Below are 20,104 nucleotides of genomic sequence, written 5' to 3'. Positions count from 1 at the left end.
TTGTCATCATTATCTAACGCAGAATATGTGCACTTGAAAACAAGCGGTGACATTTGCAAAGCCGCAGATCACTTCTTTATGACTTGACATTTTCGCTATTAAATAATCGCTGCACCTTATTTAGAGTTTATCCTACGTGTGCCGAACTTTCCCATGTGTACATAAAAAAAGATCCCCCTCCCTAGACCTTGATCAAGGTAATATGCAATGCTTTTTCTTGTTCTTCATTTTGCTTGGGATAGCTGGGTTGTGCATTTAAATTTTATACTCGAATGAAACCGAGAACAAGCGAAAATGGCTTTTAGTACGCTTTCTTGTGATACAACATCAAAGCCTTTTAGAGCAAAAGTTGTCCTGAATAATTCATGTTTGCAGAGCATTCCCGCGCTGTGATAGGTGCCCAAAACATTCACTGTGACATTTGCCAAAGTGGGTGGTGACTGATGTTTTTGAGGGGTGGAGCTTTTTTCCCCCTGTTCACTAATTGTTAAGGCTCATGTTAGAAAGACACAGTTTAAGGAGGAAAACGACAGTCTTTTTTTTAGTGTGGATCAACGTTAAGTTGTCAGATGAGCAGTGTAGTGCAAAATCCATACGTGACTCGCCCTCCGAGGAACCGGGTAAGTACAAGGCTGGTACTTCAGCTGAGCATGGGTCCCGCTTGAGGTGATGTTGCATGGTGATCCTGCTCATGCCCACAGTCCGCGCGCAGGTTAGAGGTATCAGTGTGATGTGGAAACAGAGAGCAGGGCTTAGATCAACATACTGTCTTGGTCTGCTGTCAGCTACTGCACCATGATGTTTTAGTTATGAGAGTAAACAAGGCAGGTTTGCCTCATGCCGAGGCACTTTTTGTCCACTGTAGAGAAGATATAAGATTTTCATGGTAGAAAGATAAACTAAGCTCTGGAGAATGAGCAGAGGCTGTAATGTATAGATGTGGTGGACTGTGTGTAGATGATGTATCTCTTTCTTGATATATTTGGTGATTATGTTGAGCCTGATGCTACTTTTATGATGGAATATGAGTCGTTATGGATCAGAAGTGACTCTTCACAGGGCTAGAAATTCTCATGAGGATTCAGATCTAGCATGATTGTATACAGTACATGGCCCATAGATGCAGTCCTGTGCTCAGTGACACTTGAGGCATTTTGTGACCGGTGTTGATTCTGATCAAATGTTCTGCACTTAATCTAACTGTCAAAATTACTTGCTAGAAACCATCTATTTTTAATGATGTTACGTGGATGTTTGTTGAGTCAATTATTAAAATATGTTCTAGGGATACAGTTCTTCGCACAAGGGGTTCTTGTATCATTTTAAATGGATTTCTGTTGTCATTCATCATCACCTGTCAGTTTTGGTATTGTTTGATCAGTGACTATTTTCAGCATGACTTATGACAATTTCATACCATCTTATAAATATTTAGATCTGCAATTAGTTGAATATTCTTCAAAGCCAAAGATAAGCAGCATCAGACCACTTAACTTGATATATATCAGTACTGTGCTTAGGCACATTAGTATTTTCACCCAAATAAAAAAAAGGTTTTAAGACCGTTATTTATATTTTTTCTTTAGTGTGTCAGTTGGAAATGTGGACTCAGTGTGGATCATACTGGATGTTGTCAGACTCCTTGTACATACAACAATCTCACTGGATTATTACAATTAATGACCAAAGCAAATTTTCCACTACAGCAAAAGTTATAAATAAATGGCCATTTTTTGGGGGGTAAAAATACTAACATGTCTAAGATATTTGCACAGTACTGTATACATATGTCTACAAAAAAAGGGTGTTTCTTCTGCTATAGGTACATTTGACTCTGTGGATTTTAATTATCTTAAAACACAATTTTCACACACACTCTAGTCTAGATTTCATTTGTCAACTAACAATATGACTTTCTTTATTTTTCTGAGATATATATATATATTTTATATAGTGTGTCATAGTGCCACAGTGTCATTTCCAACAATTAAATATTGTGTTTAACATCATTCTGTCGGACTCCTTTTTTCTTGTTAAAGCTAATTTCATAGATATAATTATAATTAATACACAAAATGAAATAAATACATGTTCACACTCTTTGAAAAGTGTTTGCAAAATTTGCTAACTACAGCTTGACTGAAAATAAATTTGTCGAAAAATCTCTTTTTGTTTTGTTTTTTGGTCTTCTCACAATCATGCTCTTACCATGTTTTCTCTTTGGTAACCAAGTACACTAGTAACGTTACAACATTTATGGAGGCAAAAATTGTTCAGTGTGGTGGAAATGACACCATAGCAGAAGGCCAGCAATACAATTAAAATGATTTATATCAACTTTTTAAAAATTGGTATGAATTATTTTCACACAATAAATATTAAAATAGATTTTCACTACTTGTAATAGTTTTTAACATAATTTATATTTTTAAGGCAGATTTTAATAGTTTAAGTTTTAAAGAAATTCGAAAGAAATAAAATCTGTAAATAAAAAAAGTACCAAAAATAAGCGATGAAGTCATGATCATGTGATCTTGATAAAGAAAGAAAAAATGAAAACAGTTAAACTGTGTTAAAGTATTGTAAAAATCAAACCCCAGGGTCATAAAAGTGCCTAAAGTTGAAGAAGTATCAATATAGACGCATTTGATATTCAGGCCTCTGTTTGTGCTGTCTTTACTACAAGAGAAAAGTACATCATGTATGCTTTTAAGATTCTGGCCTTTGTTTGAGTCCGTGCCAGTCTATTTTTTGACCGTCATACGTTAGGAGGCAGATTTAGCAGACTGGATCCTGGATAGATTTGGCATTCGGGTTCTCCAGGCCTCACGCAAACATTCTTCACGCATGCCTGAATGTCCACTCATATCTGTTGCTTGATCACGCATGTGTATGGAAGACTTAAAGTCCCAATTTGTGAGCACCTGAATTATTGTACGATTTGAGTCATCGTATTTGAGTCCCACAGGGGAAGAGGGGCCCGGAAGGGTGACCTCTGAATGCAGTGCATGGACGTTTGAGTATTGCCATGGCATGGGTGGCGGGCGCTATTTAAAGCAAAGGCTCTGACCTGCGACAGTCTGCTGGTCTCTGTCGTGCCACTCGCTTCACTCCTGTGTCTGTGAGACCCTGTTACCTGGACGCAGGGCATGTTTGGCACTCACAGAAGCAGTCTGACTGAGTTGCGGGTCGGGCACGCCAGCCGCCTCAGTCGCCAACACAGTGTCCCCTCCGAACCCCAGCAGATCCCCAAGAATGGACCGCCGGGGAACAGCGTGCGAAGGAGCAGCAGCATTAGCAGCAGCAAGATGCTGTCCCTGTCCTTCAGCGAAAGCATGCGGAGCGACATCGACCGCTACCTGTCTGACCAGGGCCTGTGCCCTTTGCGGCAGGGTGGGGGGGAACTGGGTGAGATTAGGAGTCTGCGAGAGGTGCGGGCGGCCGCCCAGCTCAAAAACCTGGAGGATTTTCTGAGGACCAATGGAGTGTCGCTACAGGAGTCCATCTCCTTCCAGACTGGCATGAGGTACAGGTAAGGGCCAGAGAGGGTGCAAGTCCTGCTTTGTAGTTTGGGATTGAGTTTCACGAATGATGATTAGCTCGATGATTGATGCTGGGTAGAAATTGTGCGATTTTAATTATTTGAAAAGATATGCTTTCTTCATTGATAAGTTATTGATGTTTCAACCAGTGCTATTTTAGTATCTTTTATACACTATAATAGTATTTTGAATTAGCTTTTATTTTTTAGTTTGTCCTTCTGTTTTTAGTACATCAACTTACGTTATTTGACAAGGCAACATATTTCATTATCGTTTAAGTTTTTCAGCTAATATTTATATTATTTTATTTCAGCTTATGCAAATGCTGAGAATGAATTTATAACAGTTTTAGTGGTAACACTTCCCAATAATGTTCTATTCATTTGCATACGTTAATGCATTATCTAACATTAGCTATGAGCAATACGTTTGTTACAGTATTTATTCATCTTTGTTAATGTTAGTTAATAAAAATACAACTCTTCATTGTTAGTTGATCTTAGCTCAGGTCCTTTAAATAATATTAACAGATACACCTTTTAATTTGAAAAATGTATTAGTAAATGGATAATAGGATTTGTTTTCATTTTTAGTCCATGTTATCTAATCTAATGCATTTAAATATAACGTTATTGTAAATAGAATGTTATTGTTAGGTGTTACCGTTTTAGTTAACAATTTCAACACTCCTTTCAACCTTTCTTAAAGTTCATCAAAGCTGGTCATCATTTTGCCACCAATCTTAATGGTCTTACTGCATACATAGTCCCCCAGTTTCACAGACTATTGAGCCCTGTCCCAGACTAAAATGCATGTTTGAGCTGTTTTAAGCAACTTGCACTGATATATCTTCCAAATATGTCAGTGCCATTGTTTTGTCTCAAGATGCACACCAGTAATGTTTTTTTTCTAAGGCACGTTTATAAAAGCTACAGTACTTAAAGGGGGGGTACAATGGTGTTTCATGTATTCAGAGTTGTTTACAGTGTTAAAGAGATGGATTCTCATGCTAATAATGGCCAAAGTTTGAAAAGTTATTTTGAACGAATAACAGAGAATTTCTGTGCTGAAAATCATACTTCCGTATTGCAACACGTTTCGGCTGTTTTTTTTCTATCGTAGATCTAATGACGTAGACCAGAGTGGAACTCCTTATATGAGCATTGCTCTCGGAAAAGCGCGTTCACGCACACGTCGACCAGAGGAGAGAAAGACCGCGCTCATCGACGCATAGACATCATATATCTCTAATATCTATGCATCGACAATCATCATCAGCAGCGCTAAATAGGAATGGTTGATGTCAAGAATGTCTCCAAAAAAGTGTGTTTTGGGATGTGAGGGAAAGTTTACCTTGTTCAGCTTCCCAAAGAACCCAGTGTTACTGGAACAGTGGATGCAGTTTGTATTTCCGGGACAGCAAAGGAGTGTGGCAAGTGCGGTTTTGTGTTCTGGTCATTTCAGTGACGAATGTTTTATTAACAAGGCCCAGGTCGTCGCTGGATTTGCAAACCAAATACTATATATATATATAGTAATATGGCCTACCGCACCACGATCGATAATAAGCAAACCTTCCCGGGCGCTCCCGCTTGTCTCTATAGCTCCGCCCACGCCCAGAATCAAGGACCTCGGCTTTTTCCGGTTAGAATCGGAAAGCTGTATTTTTATTTTATAAATATGATGAAACTAAAGACTTTTTGGAGATATGAAGGACGCACTATTACTCTATAGGTACTCAAGATTAACATGAGATTGACTGAAACTAAGTATTTTACCCCCCCCTTTAAATGCCCTAATTGAACTAAGGCCTAATCTTTAGTCTAAGCCCTGTCTGTGAAACCGGGCCAGTACCTCTTGGCCTATTAGTCTATTGGTTGTCGCTTTGGAAGTGTAATGGAGTCTGTTGTGTTCTGTGTATCGAAGTCACCCGAAGAGAATAGCAAGTGTTAAGCAGAGACTGAGGGGGGGGGTCCGGACCGGCTGTGTGATTTGGATTAAGTGCTTTGCTTTTATAAGCCATTGGGAGGGCACTGGTGGCCTGCTGGTATGGTGCTTGGGTCTTTTGCACATGACTGTCCCTTCAACAACAGATCAGACATATTAATATATAACAATCAAAAATGATACTTTGTAAAATGGTAAGTGTTTTTGTAAGTGACGCATTGCTAGTCATACTTGTTTTAATGCTGCAGTGGGAGCACTTTAAGGTTCAAATCATTAACATAAGGTAATTCATCATAGGAATAAAGAGCTAACCATTTTTACAACATTATTTATGAATCTTGGTTAAGGTTAATGGTAACTGTGCGCTAAGGGCTCATTTATTAACAATACGGTAGTTAATGCATTGTTAACGTGAACTAAAAATGAGCAATCAATGTTTTATAGCATTTATAAATCTTTGTTAATGTTAATAATAAAGTTGTTCAGTGTTTATAATATAATACATGAATACATCATAATACAGTACATAAAAAATAATCTATACAATTTTAATATCAAATTTTGTAAATATAAAAAGGATCAAACTTAAATAAATGTGCATGTTAGTTCATAATACCTATTGCATTGCTTAATGTATTCATTCATGTTAATGAATCAAATCTTATTGTGAAGCGTTAACACTGCAATCATAAACCATTATTAATTTACCTGTAAAGTTTAAGTTGTGTTGTTTTCCAGTGATGGTTTTGATATTTGAGAAGCAGGACGTGTTTGCACTGGTGATCAGGGACAGTTGGTGTTTTGATAAAGGGGGTGCAGAATGTCGACCGTGTCTTCCCTTTTGTGTTAAAGATTGTTCACTGTGTGACAGACAGATCATCGCACAGATGATTATATTACAGAGGATAATTGGCAACGTTTGGCAATGGCTTTAAAAATGCAAATGGAAAAGCAAAGGTAACATTTAACACAATCCGTGCTGTTTTTAGTCACATGCCACACATCATGAGCAAATATTTTGCCAAGTGAGAGGCAAAAGATACAAATGATCTTCCTCCTTTAATGCCCACCGTTTACAGGGCTGACATTTTACACCGAATCATTTCATAATACTGTTGATATTCTTAGGCTGGCATGTTGTTGCTGAATTGTTGAAAGCAGTTGTCTATTTTCTACCTGCCACATGCTCTCAGGTCACGCATCTGATCTATATTGGTCTATTTAATAACTAAATCCATCATCAACTTCCTTTACCGTCCTTTTTGCCTGTGTGGATTAAAATAGACTCTGTGTTGTCATTGTCTAAACGATCCCAAGCCCTTTACTGGAAATTATCATATTTTACTTAAAAAAATTGTGATTTAGTTTGTTCCTTACAGAATGTTATTTGGACAGAATATACGGCTTTTAAACTACTGGGAAAATGTGCATTTTGGGTCAGGATATAGTTATGGCTTCTATAAGCAGACTCTGTGCCAGTTGCGTCCACCAGATGGCAGAAATCGCACATCATCTTGACATCACACGTGCCGCTACGGTATGTCTGTGTCTGTCAAAGACAGGACTAGTGAGTTCATTTGTCAAGTTCGATTTTCATAGAATTACTTATTTAAAACCCTTACTGAGATGACATTTTTATGGATTTAAGACATTCGGTCCTGCCGTGATTCACCGTTTGTCCCAGAATCCCACCGCAGTCAGATAGCACAATGCAATTTAGCTGTCATCCCAAGACTCCTGGACTTGAATGTAATCTTTTAACCATACAAGAGTAATAATTAATAACTAATTAAGTGCAGATCAGGAGGGAGTTGAAGCCCCTGTCTCTCGGTCTCTGTCCTGCAGAACTAATGAGGCAAGCCTCTTTTCTGCTCTACTTCCTCTTCAATTAAAGGCCACCGCTCATTCTGTCTCTTTGTTTTTCCTTCTGTGTTTCCCTTTTTTTTTTGTGGCATTTCCCCTTAGGGAATGTACTCTGGAATAAACATGCACTTATATAATGTAGCCTGGGTTATACATAAATGCATATACATACATGCATACATACATACATGCATACATACAGTGATTGTTAATATTAACATTAGTCTTTTGTATTTATGTTCTCTTGTTTTAAAGCAGCAGAACTCGAGCTGCATTAACTGAATTTGAGAATGATCCAAAAAGCATCTTATACTTCAATGGAAGAAAGAAGCAATAGAGGAGAATAAATGCATTAACACATCCTGCAGTCTGGCATAATCTCAGACTAATTGTGATAATCATATTCTGGAAAAGGGGCTTTCTGCAGGCCGATACTGAGCTAAAGACAGTCTAAAGACAGTCCCATGAGACATGGTTCACTGGGCCTAGATTAGACGGTGCTATAAAACTGCCTTGAATGGAATGGATGCCATCACATTTAGTCTTCCCTTTATATGAAAGTTATCTTTTGTATTCAATTTATATCTCCTGTCTGTTCAAGGTGAAGCATGGATTCTTAGTTTCTATCAAGGTCAAGTTTTTTTTCTTTTGCTATTTGTAAGGCAGTATTTTATTCTTTAAAGCTTTGTGAAGTTTTTTTTTTTTTTTCATTGTTTAAAAAAAGTGTTTTCTGCATAAAACACTGTGCATTTGAACTAAATAAGTTATTCTGTTCAAAACTGATCATATGTACTGTAGTCTGAAACAAAGTGAAAATGAATTTGAGTCCAGTATGCACTCTTGGTTTTCATATAAAGTTCACACCAAGATAAAATATGCAGACCTACTTTATATGAAGTGTCTAACTACTATGTATGCACTAGCATTTAAATGAATAATTTGCACTTATTGTGTACGTACATGTTTTTACTTTTATTTAAAAACCATAAATTGTTGTAATTCCATCTCTAATAACACTGTAGACCCTACCCATACCCCGTATCTAAACATTGATCTATTGTTCTGTTCAGTAGTGTTGTCGGACTGGCTGTCCCCTCCAGGTTTGCCCAGTAAAAGGCCAGGCTGAATGAATTCAAATTTAAAGAATGTGCAGTTAGCTTTTTTGAGAACATCTAGAAGATGGAGCGATGGAGCAATATGTGAGAACCGCAGGCGCTGTAGCAGTGAATTAAGCTGCTCATGCAGCATAAACTTGAAACGGGAGACCCAGCATTTTATCCTTATAACTATAACAGAACTTTTGTGGGGTTGAGTTTGTGCGGATCCTTGCAATCTTTCTCTAAATGTCGGAAATTTGTCTCGCTATACAAAAATCTGCCATCACTAATCGAATTGCTTCTATCTTACTTTTATAACATTTATTTTAAAAAAAGAAAAGGAAAAAGTGTTATGTGGTGACTTTTGTGAAATAAATAAATAAATACATAAAGACTTTCACGTACGAAACAATGAAAAATTTATTAATTGCAAACAAAATTAAGCATTACAAAAATTCTGGTTTATGTTTTTATCCTCATAATATAAATAATTTATGCTCATGTGTCTATACTCATATAATTTTTCCCGTATTTACATTGAAACTTCTTGCACGTGCACAGAATGGACAAAGCCGGGCCTTAAAGTAAAAAAAGTTAAGAACCACTGTTTCATATCATAAAATTGATATTTTCAATATGCTCTCAGACTTTTACACCTCTCTTAATGCACCATCTGAACATGTACTTGTATGTAAAGACTATTGAACCAGGACAGATGTCAGATTCACAACGTCCGCACTCTTTTTCTTTATTCCTGCGGAGCTGTGATTGCACTTTTGTGTGCATCCTTAGAGGGAAGAAAGCTTATGGAACTGCAGTTTTCTGCAACATGATCATTTTAATTTGTTGATCATTACACTCTTCATTTCCCTTGCTTTGCAGGCCAGCTCAGCACCATTGAATCGCAGCAGCTGGTATATGTGGCTGTAATTGCTGTCAGTGTTTTGCTGCAGTAATTGCAATGCTGTTCACCTGTGTTATTACCGGCTCAGGCTCTCACACATCAAATACTACTTTTTTTAAAATGTAAAATCAAGTGGGATTTACATTTTCCCCTTTTCTACGCTTGTCTGTCCACGTGACTCAAATAAAAATGTTTGTTCCACCTATAATCTCTGAAACACTCATGGCAGCTCTAGTATGTAAGCACACAGCGGTTGACATTGAGAAAGCAGCTGCTCTCTGCTACAGAGTTCGATTTTGCATTAGAAGTCTTCTCGCTTCATCATGGTGAGTGTGGTAGGGATGTTACAGTCTAATGAGATATAGCTTATGTAAAAAGACAGCTTATATTAAATATATTTCTTTTATGGATTTCGTTTCTGAGTTGCGCACTATATTGGCAGGCACGTTTTCTGAGAAGCCTGTGCGTGCGTGTTTGCGTGTGCACTTAATTCTCTTTAATGTCATCAGGATTGCAGAGCTTTAGGATATGTCGAGTCTTTTACAGTAACCTCCAGGGCTCTGACAGAACAAAGTTATAAATATGCATGAGAAGCGACTTAATGAATACCTCCTTGTGTTTTCCTCCTTTTGAAAGAAGTTGATGCATTATAGTGCATGTACAGGAACGTTTTTTAAATAAATTGAAATATTTAAGGTTATAATTTATATGACTGTATAAAGGAGTGATTTTTAGGTGCCTTTTTGGTTTCATTAGTTTGTTTTAAAAGTATAAATGAAGACTTCAGATGCAAAAGCTTCTAAGTGCCATCTGAAATTTTCTTCTAAAATTTGCATTTTTATCAAGCTCGTATATTTAGGTTCAGAAATTTCACTTTAATAACAATTAATAGGTAATTTTCATTGCCATTTAAACTGAAATAACTTAATATAAACATACAAGCTTGATAAAAATGATCATTAGAAGAAAATAGAAGATGGCACTTAGAGGCTTTTGCATCTGAAGTCTTCAAATATTTTATGTGATCTCTGTTAATTTGAGCACATAAAACCATTTTTCTGTATGTTTGAGTCATCACCACTGATCTGATAAAGTTCTCGGTTGATTCCCGCTGAGAAGCCTCAAGCAGAATGAGTTGGCGCGCTCTTTTGTTCCATTCTCCTGTACTCAGGGCTTGAGTTCTCTCGGCTCCTGGATAATTCAAAGCATTAAAGGGATAGTTCGCACAAAAATGAAATGTTGTCACAATATACTCATTTGGTAACCAAACAGTGGACACAGTAGCCATTAGCTTCCATAATGGGGGAAAAATACTATGGAAGTCAATGGCTACCGACAACTGTCTGGTTACCAACATTATTTAAAATATCTTATTTTGTGTTCAACAGAAGAAACTGATACACCTTTAGGGTGAGTATATTATGACAGAATGTTCACTTTTGGGTAAATTATCCCTTTAACTGCCACAATTAATGTTCAGGCACACATAAATTCTGTCTTACAAAGAGCTGGTAAAGGTTATGTGTACTCTATGAACCTTTTAACTGATCTGAAGACTCATTTATCACTTTTTATCATTGATTGTGCTAAGTGACAGGCGGTTCATCCAAATATATGTATTTTATTGTTAGGAACACATATGCTGTGGAGCACAAAAGTAGAATTATTTTAGCAATTCTTATGCAGATCTTTACATACAAAAACCAAAAAGCATTATGTAAGTAGTATGCCTCAGCTTATCCCAAAAGCAAACAAGTGGTGCTTATATTAGCACAGTTTGTTGTTTGCTTTTAGGATCTGATGGAGCACTTGACCCAGAAACGCTTAACAAGCAGATTCTAAGTCTTCTGAAGTCATATAATTGGCATATTACTTAGCCAATATGATGCTTTTTAGTGAGCTGTAAAAGAATCATGATCCTAACCTTTATGTCCATAGCGAAATATCAGTTGTCCAGAGAGAATCGTAAAAATATTGGTATCCGGGATGCCGTGAGTCCGGAGACTGTGTCGTACACCATAGGTGCGTCCTATTTGCATACTAGTGCACTCTTCTATGCCATTTTAAGTAGTGTGAATAGTGTGCTTACACTGAAAATGGTCAGTCTACGGTTAATGGTCAGCCGTCACTGAATAACCCTACAAATATTTTTTGATTGGAACAACATGAGTAAATACTGATAGAAGTTTATTTATTTTTTGGGATGAACTACTCATTTAATCCACAAAGTTGTGAATCTAATGTGGATGCTAGAGTTGTTTGTGCTCTGAGAAGAAATGTTTGGGTGTATGCGTGTACTTCTGATGAGAGCCGGAGCCCTGCGGTAAAGCTCACCGTGGAGAGACTGAGCTCTGCTGTGAGGTGGGAGATGATTGAACGGCTCTGGAGGATTTTCCAGAGCTTAATTGACTGTGGATAAGTGTGGAGTTAGGCTTCTAATCAAAGGCAAAAGGAGGGAGAGCTTGACAGTTTAAATGGAGTAGAGGTGTTTGAAGTGCCAGAAGGTTAAATCAACCAACAATGGGAGATTATTGCTTTCAGAGACCTACGACCCCAGCCAAACTCCCAAATGACAGGGCATCTCCCTTTTAAAAGAAAGAAGGATCTCACCCATTTTTTCATGTTTCACGATGAAGTCATTTTCTGTCACACTGTTTTATACTTGGTTACTCTGCACCGCCATTAGTGAAGAAGGCCTATTTATGTTTTAGCTCTAAAATTCTCTCTCCATTTGTAATTTGTAGAGGGTTTTGGTTCATGACTGACCGATGTAAATGCCCCCACTAAAACATGCACCCTTAACACCGAGACAAACATACAGCTAGTGCACGTGAGCCTTCTCTTTCTTAAGTACACTTTACTCTCTCCTTAAAAAGGTCACATCTCTCCTGCTGTAACACTAAGCCTCATACTCAACCTTTTGACACATAATGGGCCGCAGCTCTGGTTTCCATTCAGTAATGATAATTCAATTACTGCTTGCGGACCCAGCTGCAGTGATATTTAAAACTCATCTGTAAATCTAGCACTGAAACTACTATCAGTGACGACGGATTTGATTTACAATGGTGTATCGTACTGGCAGGAGGCTAACAGGTGCTCGTGAGGATTGCAGTGGCCCAGTTATATGTACAACTTGTAACTTCAGGGTTAATCCCTGCACAGGGTCACAATGACACAAATACATTCGTGACCATGATAAACTGTAACATTGTTCTTACCCCCTTGTTTATTCACAGTAAGTGGACTCTTTTCCAGGAAGATCACATTGCACTCCTGGAACACCTCAGAGCTTAAAAATGTTTTAGGGAACAATAGCATCATTCAGTAGATGCCCAGAGCAATTGGTATAGTGCGCTAGAATTCTCTTCTTTTGATGGAAGTATATCTATAAATGATCTATAAATGAATTTGACAAGAAAATGTGAAATTAATATTCAAACATATTATGTTTATTTAAATATATATTTAAGGGTTAGTTCACTAAAAAATGAAAATTCTGTCATAATTTACTCACCCTCGTGTCTTTCCAAACCCGTAAGCCTTCATCTTCGGAACACAAGTGGAGGTGTTTTTAATGAAATCTGTGAGATTTCTGTCCCTCCATTGACAGTCTACGCAACTACCAAACATTCTCATTGACAATATCAACACTGTGAAGAACCCCATTGAAGAGCCACCAACTCTGCATTGCATTACAGCTGTTCGGTCACCTGAGATGCTTCTCTGTTTGTGTTGATGTTGTGCTTTGAGTCGAATACATAATCCATCTCTTCAGCGCAAACATTGCAGTCTTTCTTTTAGCATTATATATAAAACGCTATTATTTTGGTCTTTATTTATGTGTGCTCCATAGGCCATGTCTGCTTTGGTTAACATCGCCATTAATATTTTCACAATATTTCAGTGTCATGTTAGCATGTCTGGATCGAACAGCTTCATGTGTGCAGTTGCAGACGGGGTGACTCTGGTTGCCAGCGGGTGGAGTTAACATATCTAAAGACCCCGAGTTTCTTATCTCATCTCAAGCCTTGATTTCCTGTCAGTTCCCTCTCTCTAGATACAGCATGATGAAAGATGCCCGAGTTCAGTATCCTGTCTGATATAAATGGGCCGCTGCTTTGCTCAAGCCTGCTGGCAGAGTCTTTGTCCCGAGGCTAGCGAATGTCAAAGTGCCATTCAGGAAGCTCTGTATGTTCACTTAAGCCATCTGTCCACTTCCTTTCATCTAGAGGTGGGATGACACACATTCCTCTAATCCCGAGTGCATGAAAACCGGGTAGTCGCTCCGTCACTCAGTGATTTCATGAGATGCTTTAGGAAGCATGCTTTAGGCTCAGTAATGTGCTGGAGATGCGGGAATAGCGTGTGTCATTTGTGTGTCAGATTATGAGGGAGCTCATCTCACTGTTTACGGTCTGCGGGACGTTCACTCGTACGCGCGTTCACAGACACGCTCGCAATCACGCTAAGGACCACGGCAGTTAGCTTAGACTACAGAACTGTACTTTGTACTATTTTTAAATCTTTGGTTTTCCCTCTGATATCTGACATACAGCTGTGTCTTATGATTTGTATGTTTTTCCAAATACTATGTAGATGTGTGCAGAAATTTAGTTTGTTCAACTATGGAAAAATCCCTGACATTTTTTTTACTTTTGCTCATTTTAATTGTCCAGCTACTAGTATCATGCTACATTTAAAAGACACTCTTATATAAAAGAACTCTATTGTGTTAGATAATAATTAATAAACATCAATGTGTTTCATATGCAGTGTCTATCTGTCTGTCTGTCTGTTGTTCTATCTATCGTTCTATCCATCCTTTCATTCGTTCTGTCTGGCTGTCTATCGTTCAATGATTCGATCTATCTATTGTTCTGTCTATCGTTCTTGTATTTGTTTTATTGTTCGTTTTATCTATATATCTGTCTGTCTCTCGTTCATTCTATCAGTCTTTTTGTCTGTCTGTCGTTTGATAATTCTATCTATCAATACTGTATCTATTTTTCCATCTATCGTTCTATTGTTTGTTCTATTGTTCGTTCTAGCTATATCTTTCTGTCGTTCTATCTATATGTCTGTCTGTCTGTCATCCGCAGGGCCGGATTAAGAGTTCAGAGGCCCCTGGGCACAATGACTTGTAGGACCCCCCCCTTCTTAACTTAATATACAAATGAAATAAACATATTTATTTTTTCAGTATGTGTATTTAACAGCATTGAAGAAAGTCATTAAATGATATGAAATATGAAAATAAAACACAACATAGACTTCACTGTATAAATTGTACATTGATTCTTATTAAAGCTACTATTAAAGTTCTCAGTCAAGAGTGAGGGATTTGCTCTTTGTATTTTGTTGTTTTATTAACAGGGAAATTTTTAATTGTCATCATTTAGCCTACTCTCTCAAGCCGTTTCAAACCCGAATAAGTCTCCCTCTTCTGTTGAAAATAAAAGTTATTTGGAAGAATGTGGGTAACCAAACAGTTGATGTACCCCAGTGACTTCCATAATAGTTTTTTTCCTACTATGGTCAATGGGGACCAGCAACCGCCGGTTAGCCACACTCCTCAAAATATCTTCTTTTGCGTTCAGCACAAAAAAGAAATGAATACAGGGATGGAACAACATTAGAGTGAGTGAGTAAATAATGACATCATTTTTATTTTTGGGTAACTATCCCTTTAAGGACAAGCCGCAGCATGTTTACTCAGCATGTTTACTATTAGGGCTACTGTCACTTTAAGATCTGCCCGCGACGAGTCTAATATACACGCATTTGACAAGCAGATTTTTTTTCTTATTTTTTTCTACTGTTCTTTCACTTTAGACATAACCAACTTTGTTTATGTAAACCTTGTGTGTATTTGACAGTATTAGAGCAATAAGACTCGAAAGATAACTTAGTCCAGTATCCAGGCGCTGTTAGACAGGCTTTTAGTGCATGCGCGCGTCGGCTGTAACGTTATTGCGCTCAGAAAAGCGCCCGTTAGAACAGCGCATCAGCAGCGAATGACATGTTTAACCGGCAAGGCTTTAAAGCACATGCAAATAATAAATTTTTATGAACTACAGTGTCCCGTTCCTCTGAATTTCATGTGAATATACGTCGCGCTGTACAGTATGTTGAGACGGAGGCGCCAGAACTGCAAACTGATAGAATGCACGATCCTACGATATTTCTTCAAAAGCAGATCGTGGAGACATTTTAATCATAATATTTGACATAATATTTGACGGTGCCCAGGGCCCCTAGATGTCCTGGGCCCCTGGGCAATTGCCCAGTTGCCCTAATGGTTAATCCGGCCCTGGTCATCCGTCCTATCATTTGTTCTGTCTGTCTGTCTATCATTCAATGATTTGATCTATCTGTTGTTCTATCTGGCCAGCAGCCATATCACCCTGTAGCCCAAGACTGGTTGCCCACTGAAGCTAAGCAGGGCTGAGCCTGGTTAGTACTTGGATGGGAGACCTTCTAGGAAAAACCAGGTTGTTGCTGTAAGAGGTGTTAGTGAGGCCAGCAGGGGGCGCTCACCCTGTGGTCTGTGTGGGTCCTAACGCCCCAGTATAGTAACGGGGACACTATACTCTCAAAGAGCACCGTCCTTCGGATAAGACGTTAAACCAAGGTCCTGACTCTCTGTGGTCACGAAAAATCCCAGGATGTCTTTCGAAAGAGTAGGGGTGTAACCCCGACATCCTTGCCAAATTTGCCCATTGGCCTCCTAATCATCCCCATTATATATATACTAATTGGCTTCATCACTCCGTCTCCTCTCCACCAGTAAGCTGGTGTGTGGTGGGCGTTCTGGCGCAATATGGCTGCCGTCGCATCATCCAGGTGGATGCTGCACATTGGTTGTGGTTGAGGAGATTCCCCTTCCATATATAAAGCGCTTTGGGTGCAGAGAAAAGCTCTATATAAATGTAATGAATAATTTCTAGTGTTTGTTCTATTGTTCGTTCTATCTATATATCTGTCTGTCTGTCTGTCTGTCTGTCATTCTATATGTCTATTCTATCAACCTATCCTTCTATCAATTGTTCTACATTTCATTCTACATCATTTTATAATTCTACATATATCATTCTGTAGTTATATCCATCTTTCTATCTAAACTTAAATGTAGCAGTTTATTTGTAACATTGTAACCAGTGGGTAATAAAATGGGTCCAAAAGGAAAATGTTGAATATTTTTTTGTTTCTCTATCACTATCTGTGGTCTATATGAGAACAAAATTCTTAAATGAAATTTAAGTCATCTGCTGCAAGAGAAGTCATCAGAAATGAAGGCTAGTGGACAATCTGCATTCTGCATACTCAATTATTTGTCATGAATATTAATGGTCGGTCAGCCTGCATAATAGACATTACTACATTCTTATGCCCATAGAGCTGCAGCTGTCATGTCACTGAAGTCTACTCACGTGAGAATTGTACTCATAAATCATTACACAGTATCTTTTGTGATAGAACAAGTAGATACAAATAGTATCAAGTAGATTTTGTGATATAAGTATTACTTATAAATAATAAGAGGAGGCCACATCTGTGATTTTTAGCAACTCTTTTTAACATGTGACAGTCTCAAACCAGAATTGTATTTGTCCTCGGACATTCTGTCATGCGTAGGCAGTGTGGAATATCAGGTACGAGCTGATCTAACACAACATAGTGTGAGATTAGACCTTCCCACTTTCTCTCTAGTACACACACTCTCTCTCTCATGCTTGCTTGCTTACTCGTCATACTATGCTGTTTTATAAACTCTCTCTCGTATAGCATGTATGCATTTGCTCAGCACACATTACTGGATGATGATCTAAACCAGAAGCCGGGGTATGAAAATTCACTGTCAGTTAACGTTAGGAATAGACAGTTTGGGCGGACAAGAATCAACTGAAGAAAGTGAGGGGGGGAGCAAAGAGAAGGAACTTCACTTGCAGTGCAGACAGGGAAAAGCGGAGAAGAGCAGATAAGCGTGTGCTTGATGTGCTGCAGTGTGACGTGGATGGATGTGGGATTTCTCCCCTGTTCTGTGTGTTGATGTGATTGGTGCCCAGAGTCCATCGCTTCACAGGCTGCTGCTGCCCTGGAGCCAGAGCGCAGGAATTCTCTCTCACAGAGACTAGCAAACCATGCATTGAGACACTTATTTACACACGTTACAGACACCACATGGACAGATACACACTCTGGCAGCACTTCAAAGCAATAACTGCACTTGTGGTTAAAACGGAGTGTTGCACTCACCTTTTTTGACACCTGCCACATCCGGTTTGACCTTTTTAAACGGCATTTTCTTCAGGTTTTGTGAAAAGTGACTTTTTTCCTCTCATTGTTCTTGGGAAGAAGAAGCTGTAGTCGTTGAGGTAACAGCTTGGTGCCTCCTGGGAGATTTTAGGACTAGTTTCTCTTCGTAGCATCAGCATCCTCACTGTGGTAAGTCTGTCTGCGGGAGCTCGCCGTCAGCATGCAGGTGTCATTCGTGTGCACGGACCACCGAGGTGTTAGCCGGAGCACCGAGGATCGACTGAACCGGCAGAACACCAACAGCCCGAGTTTGGGGACCAAGAGCAAGTTCCGTGCCGTGGCGATGGTGGCCCGCAGCCTGGGACATCTGTCTGTGCAGAACGTGCACTCCTCTGGTGACCACTGCTTGAGAACTGGCATGAAATATAGGTAGGTGAGAGGAGGACTCCAATAGTTAACGTGTAGAACTCTAACCCTTCTGTTCTGTTGCTTGTGATTTTTGCCCTTGTTTTGACCGTTTAGTCGTGATTTGAAGTACTGTACAATGCTTTCAGTGTCACCAAATGTTTTGTGTCACCAAATTCTGGCTCAGTTTCAAAAACAGAAAATGTGACACTGTTTGTTATGTAGGGTCAGTTTGGTTTAAAGGGTTAAATTTGGCAACACATAAGAATGTCTGTAATGTTAGTTAGTGGGATTCATTTGTTCATTGATCTCTCATGGCAAATTTAGTAATTGTGAATGTCGAGAGTTAGAAGCATGTTTTATCATATACCGTATTTTTCAGGATACTCAAATAAATTTTTCTCTCTCTACGTTTTCTGAATTAAAATGTAATATTACAAATAATTAATTATGAGTAATTGATTTGCTTTGACTCTTACAGTATATACATATCCTACTCTACTGTTGAAAAGTTCAAACTGTAAAGCTGAAGTCTCTTATACTCACCAGGGCTGCATTTATTTGATCAAAACAGTAGAACATTGTGAAATATGATCACAATTTAAAATAACTGTTTTAGATTTATATTTAAAAATGTAATTTATTCCTGTGATGGCAAAACTGAATTTTCAGCAGCCATTACTCCAGTCTTTAGTGTCACATGATCCTTCAGAAATCTAAATCAGCAAAATATATAAATAATGAAATAGTGAGTTATTTATTTGCTTGGTTGTCTTTTTGTGGCATTTTATATTATTGGCTCCTTTTTTTTAATTTTTATAAATATAATTTCTGTATTGGTTATTGTGTGATATTCAAGAGTTTTTTTTGTACTGGATAATTTTATGATCAATTTCCAACTCTGTTGTAATATTTGTATGAAGAAATGTAATCTTTAACAAATCTCAATATGAATAATAATTTTTTTCTGCTGTATCCATTTAATTATGTACAATATAACGTTGTGATGCCATAATTCACTTGTAGCATTGACAAACCATTTATTGGTTATCAGCCATAAATATTGGCTTATCTGTATCAGACAGAATTCAGAATGCATCTCTACCCTTTTTAATCATATTATATGCAGAGGTGTGATCATGGCCTCTCGACGCCTCTAAAGTTAAAGATCAAGTCTTTCATTTGACTAATTGATTGAATTTGTGCAGACATATTTCTCTGCTCTCTCGGTTCAGAGGAGAAGATAGAGATGGAGATGTATGTCAGTGCCTGTTAAACCCATTAGCATGTTCTCTATGAAATGGAGATGCAGTGTGATCATGTTCCACTGCTTAGCATTATTAGGAACATAGGGTGCTCTCACTATTTCGAATGCAGTGCTCATGCTGCCCACGGTCTGCTCACTGATAAAATAATAGTGTGCTCTATTCTTTAACTAAACCCACCCTCCCTCCTCAGTTTTCCATACTGCAATTTGCGTAATTGTACATCAAAGGCACTTTGTAGCCGTGCAAGATAACATAGAGCGTCTTCTACTTCCTGATTAAACTAACGTGTAACTGTACACCTGAGAAACTTCTATCTCTCACTGCGCTGCTACCAAATGTCTTGGCTCTTAAAGCGGATTCTCCCATTAAAATTAAGTCTTTGATATTTAAAGCTGTAAAAATGTTAATGTTGTGCCGTCATGAAGGCTGCGTTTATTTCCCTAGTATGTGAAATAAGGCTTATACATTTTTTTTGGAATGCTTTACATGATTTATGTCTTGTAATTTTCATTTACCTGATCATTATTATGTCTATATTGATTAAAAAATATTTACACTACTCTCTTCTACACACACTGAATAACTTACAACTTTTGTTGTACAATAATGCAATGAATCTTTTCATGTACTTTATGGATCTACTAGTATGATTTATTGATTTTATTATCTACTAGTATGATTTATTGAAGTTAAACATTATACAGTAATAAGGAACTATATTAATGTACCTGTATATATTTCTTTATCGGTTTTTGTGACGCATCAATTTCTGCTATAGATATTTTTGTCTAAATATTTGTTTTCGTTTAAAGTTACTGA

General features: G+C 38.0%; 1 protein-coding gene across 13 annotated transcripts in view; it reads left to right on the top strand.

The window, feature by feature from the left end:
- kcnab2b (potassium voltage-gated channel subfamily A regulatory beta subunit 2b) overlaps positions 1–20,104 on the top strand; it is a 73,562-nt gene that overhangs the window by 18,362 nt on the left and 35,096 nt on the right. For 2 of the 13 annotated variants that reach the window (XR_013794880.1, XM_079588577.1), the window contains exon 1: positions 3,060–3,532. The exons of 5 other annotated variants lie outside the window; for them this stretch is intronic. Coding sequence is in view for 7 of the 8 variants with exons in the window: in XM_079588577.1 (XP_079444703.1) it covers positions 3,150–3,532 (383 nt within the window). In the remaining variant the exon portion in view is untranslated. Of the gene's footprint in view, positions 1–482; positions 621–3,059; positions 3,533–17,148; positions 18,042–20,104 lie in introns of those variants that run through there. 6 more of the 13 variants (XM_079588585.1, XM_079588584.1, XM_079588582.1 and 3 more) reach the window with 6 other exon arrangements.

This window comes from Phoxinus phoxinus (assembly GCF_949152265.1).
Source record: "Phoxinus phoxinus genome assembly, chromosome: 18".
Taxonomy (NCBI): domain Eukaryota; kingdom Metazoa; phylum Chordata; class Actinopteri; order Cypriniformes; family Leuciscidae; genus Phoxinus; species Phoxinus phoxinus.
The sequence above is the reverse complement of the archived record's forward strand: the minus strand, read 5'-3'. Positions and strand labels throughout refer to the sequence as shown.